Source organism: Plasmopara halstedii, assembly GCF_900000015.1.
Source record: "Plasmopara halstedii genome assembly, contig: Scaffold_2295, whole genome shotgun sequence".
Classification (NCBI taxonomy): domain Eukaryota; phylum Oomycota; class Peronosporomycetes; order Peronosporales; family Peronosporaceae; genus Plasmopara; species Plasmopara halstedii.
The window spans coordinates 604-5,402 of NW_020189202.1; the positions used below are offsets into that span (position 1 = coordinate 604).

A 4,799-nucleotide genomic window follows, 5' to 3' on the forward strand; every position below is an offset into this window, starting at 1 on the left:
CAAATAGAAATATTCAACATGAAACTCATTTCTCGGTGTGATCATTTGCCTTGTGTATGAAACACTGCTACACATCATGCGAACCAACGTAGACCATCTCTTACTAGTGAACACGAACATCAGTGATAAAAAGCTCACGTGGACAAAATGGTTTGGCCAACAAGACCCAACGACGTTCAGTGCTACTGGAATCACAGCTTCGTACCAAATAGTGTTACAAACACGTAAAAATATAAATCAATTAGTTATTAGCATCAGTTTGCGACAGCTCTGCTGCAAGTGCTGCGTAGAGAGCTACATTGACAAGTTCGAGAGCAAGTCACAATGTCGTAGTATAATCGAGAGTTCAATCCCATTTGCGACTCTCAAGTTCTCTCACTCGCACACTTTAAATCTGCTTGTTAGTGGGTGACTTAGTATTTGAAAATCCTTTTGTTTTAAGTAAAGCTTTGCGAACTCGAGGCACCACTTTGTCAACAATCAAGTCGATGACAGAATCTGGATCGTCAATCTTGTAATTCTTTAATACGTCGTATATCACCTCACGTGCATTCACGTTCTCATTCATCTTGGCTTCGAACACCACGAAGGATACCCAAATGCTCAGTAATGGATTTTCAGCAATATCTGGAAATATTTCAAGACGAGAAAAGATGTCACTTGCTGTTTTAGATTCACCGACCCAACGCCATATAAGTTCGTTTTCAAAAGCAGATACAACTTCTTTCATATCGTCGTTCTTCTCCAGATTGACTAGCAACTGTGCTAAATCGATATCATACAAACGGCTCGACAACCATGAAAATATTCGTGAGTATAAATCTGTGTTTCCTGTCCTTATAAACCATACTGTCGAATCGAAATATTGATTCATTAACGCAGTGAGAAAATCATTATGGTGATACTTGGGTATATATTTGAGCAATTCGATCACCGTCGATTGAAGGAGCGTCCATTTTTCCAGATCTTCCTCCTTCATCAATGCAGAAGATGCTTGAACATCAAGCAAAGCGTTTATTCGCATCTCTATCATACTATCCTTAGTTAGGAGCAGCGTTAGCTCAGAAAGCAGCATTATGTCCCACGAGTCCTTCATTTCAAGCCAGTAGACTTTAACGAGCCACATTCTAAACAACCGATTCGACAACAGATTGGTCGTGAGACCGTCGGCGCCTGTCATAGATCGGTACTGAAGATAAACCTCGAAAATCTTAAAGGCTTCTGCAAGATTCTCGTTTTGTGTAGTGGATTGAACTTCATCGAAAAACTTGACCAGTTGAACATCAGTATAGTGACCTTCAAGCACTGAGTACATTGCATCTCGTGCACCAACTAGATCCTTCTTAAGCACTGTACAAACAATGTGGGACCATTCTCGATACTGCTTGCTCTCAAAAAGATTCTTCGTCACTTTATCAACTTGAACTTTCTTAAACAAAGTACCAACAGCTTTCCGCTTATTGCTGGCGAATCTTAGGTAAAGTTTCCGAATAGGTCTCTTGATAAAACGTGCGATAGGCTCACAGAGATTACAAATTTTCTTCATCAAAAGTTGAAGCTGCCCCAGAGAACTTGCGGCCGTTTCAGAGACAGTTGTAAGCTCCAAACTATTTGTTCGTTCTTCCGAGTGACCACGTTCGTTTGTTACATTCATCAATGAATTCGTCACCAGGTGTCGATGGACTTGAGTACCCACACCGTCAAACACTTCGGTGGTTGTTTCATAGTGTGCTACCAGCGCATAAAGTGACAGGACCACACAACAGCTAAGACACGCCACAACCATGTGCTTGGAATTCATGATTTATGGAGGGAGGGAATAGTTGATTTTTTATGTGCTGGACACCCATTTAGGATTTTATCGTCATAAAGAGTTTGGACCTAGGATACTGACTATACAGTGATAGAAGCTTGGAGCCATTAAAAAACATATGTGTGAACCTGATACCACGCAAACCAATCGACCGCGGGACGGAGACCTAAATCGTCGGAATTCTAGCCAATAAGCTATTCGAGATTTTGTTACCGTAGGATTGCACCGGGAAACTGAGACCAGACAGTGCACGACTATAAATGGCGCAAATCGTAATTAAGTGGATAGCAATCTCGAAAGTAAGCCAAGTCGCGTTGCTGGACTTCTGTACTGTACCTCCTCTTTCATATGACCAACGACCCAAGGTGGTGGTGCTGCTATGTGTTTTGCAAAGACTTGAACCCACCACTTTAATCACGTAAAAAACATAATTTGAGACATTTCGACTATTACTTTCTGCTAAAACTCCTTGATATGTCAAATTTTCCGTGTCGAACAAGATATTGACAAGGTTAAAGCCTGCAAAAATTTGCCACGTCTCCTAGCATGACTCCTTGTACAGTATTAAATGGCAGAACAATTCGTGAAAATTGAGTACACGACCTAGGACAGATAGACCGAAAAACGTAAGGTAGGTGTAATACTCAATAGTAGAAATTTCTTTAAATTTCTTACATGTCAAGTTATATTCGAAAAGAGCAAGCGACATAATCTGGTTAACTTTCCAGGAGGTGAATGCTTGTGTCATCAGGCTTCAGTGACGAATTAGAAGACACGAAGTAGAACGAAAGCAGCGGAAATACCTGATTTCGTCTTGCGTCAACTCCACATTCATTCGCAATAAATCGAGAAACGTCGGTAGGCACAAAGCTTTACAGAAAAGAAAACTATATGACGTTCGTCCTTTGCGTTCACATACTTGGCAGCAGCCAAGTATGTAAACATATTAGCACGCTGAAGGCTTCGCAATATTGTCACCGATGGTGACGACGGGTTTTCCGTATTACCTCGACTCTCTTTTTAAAATACTAAACAATGACCAAAGAAGTGTGGAGTGTGTGTATCTTGGTCGGCTTTTGAGTAGAATTTCGAGGCAATTCTACTCGTTGAATTTCTTTTTTGTACAAGGTGCGTGACAAAATCGTTGCAACCCGACGACTCAGTTTCGAAAAAGTCTGTACCTCCGTGAGGATGAAACACTCAAATGTTTTCCTGTCTCAACAAGGCACGCTAAATTATATATGGTATTTTATTGTCCACGAAAGGGTAGCGCTGCCGCGTCCCTAAAGCTATTGATGAGACAACTATAAAGTTTAAACAGACAGCTATCAGCAATCTGACGTGGCCCACTATTCTTGGCTTGGATCTTAAGCAATCCATCTAATTTTGCGGTGGGAAGACTCACATCTTTTATCGCTTGACAAAATGGGAAATTTGACATTGTCGAAAGTCTACACATTAAATCCCGTTCTAGAGCGCAAACTTTATGTAAGAAACCGCTAGTGCGACTGACTATTATTATGTTTGGAGCCGTATCCATGGCATGACCAGCTCGAGATCTCGCGTCCAGAGGAGAGGACTTGCTCCATAATGACCTCAGTGATACTTGACCGGCATTTAAGCTGGCTTGGAAACGGTTATATTTACCGTATTGATATTTATCTTTCGCAAAACTTAAACTGTTTGACGAAGCATAAGAAGCAGCGGACTAGTTTTGATTCACAAGTTTTGGTACGGGTGCGAGGTGCGGGCATTGCAGCAGGATCGCCGTTGCAGGAAGATTTTAACTCGATTTTCGTTAATATATGCACAAGGACTAGCTAAATGGGCATCCTTTAAACGACTGAATACTTGAATTTTGACTGGATCATATTTCATCCTCATCACGTGTCACCCTCGCTTAGGACACTAGTCCAAGGGGTCACACGAAACACATTTTAGCGTAAGCTTTACGGGCACATTTCTTTGTTGCAAAATTTGTGGTGAGATATCATTTAAGCAAAATTTACGCCTCGAATGAGTAAAGTTTGGATTTTTATTAAAGAACCGTGTCACAACCAATTGATCTCGCTAAAGACGTATCATACCTCGAGACTTATTTGGAACACAGATCCGCCAAGAAGTACTGAACGTCTGACCGGTAGATTAGAAGCCATATTTGGTAGGTAAGATGTTTCAGACAAGTAACTTACCGAGTTCTGAATTTCCACATCAACCTCCTTAACGTATATACTCCGTCCTTTAGTTCAATCCCTTCAAGCTTAGGAATCCCCAATGCACACGCTCGCCTTCCCGTGAGCTGGGTGCAGTGTCAATATGCGCTCTATTACCAACTACGGGTCTGACGGAAAGGTTGATGTAATATAAGCTCATTTTAAGAGCAAAAATCTCTTCGTGAAGGTCAAAGAGTGCATCTTGTAATAGGTACCGGCAGCTTTAGTTGCTACTTTCAACAAGGAGCTATAGTACTGCGGAAACATGACAGAACCTAAAGCTACAATAATCAAATTGAGGATTGTGTGAGAAGAGCTAATACCATTGCTGTATAAGCAAGATTAGATAAACAGATGTATTGACAGAATGCTTGCTTAACGTTTCCCTTTGCAGAAATCAATGTCGACGTTGAGGTGGACACTCGCACTCGCACTTTAACTCATACGAAAATTGCCACGATCATACCCTTCCTTATCTTATATACTTACCAGTCAAATTATTGAACTGAACAATCCTTTGTAGCTTTAGATTCAGCTATCCAAGAGAAATTGAACGGAGATTTGCCAACACGAGGTAGTGTAGCTCAACTTCCAGTCTTTATATGAGTGGTTGCAGCCACATGATTACATCAAATACTTTGATCATGCAGTGTTTATGTAACGTAATTACATATGAAAGGGTCAATTTTTCATTTTCAAAATATCTTTTTGCATTGGGGAGCCGTAATATTACACAACAGAAGATGTATTGTATTAGGAATGAATTAGCATAA

General features: G+C 40.8%; 1 protein-coding gene across 1 annotated transcript; it reads right to left on the bottom strand.

The window, feature by feature from the left end:
- Positions 1–388: 388 nt before the first annotated feature.
- On the bottom strand, positions 389–1,801 carry PHALS_03405 (uncharacterized protein; the record flags this gene model as incomplete). The annotated part of the gene is made up of 1 exon (XM_024717607.1): positions 389–1,801. The coding sequence occupies one exon, from the start codon at positions 1,799–1,801 to the stop codon at positions 389–391; it is 1,413 nt and encodes a 470-aa protein (XP_024583089.1).
- Positions 1,802–4,799: the final 2,998 nt, after the last annotated feature.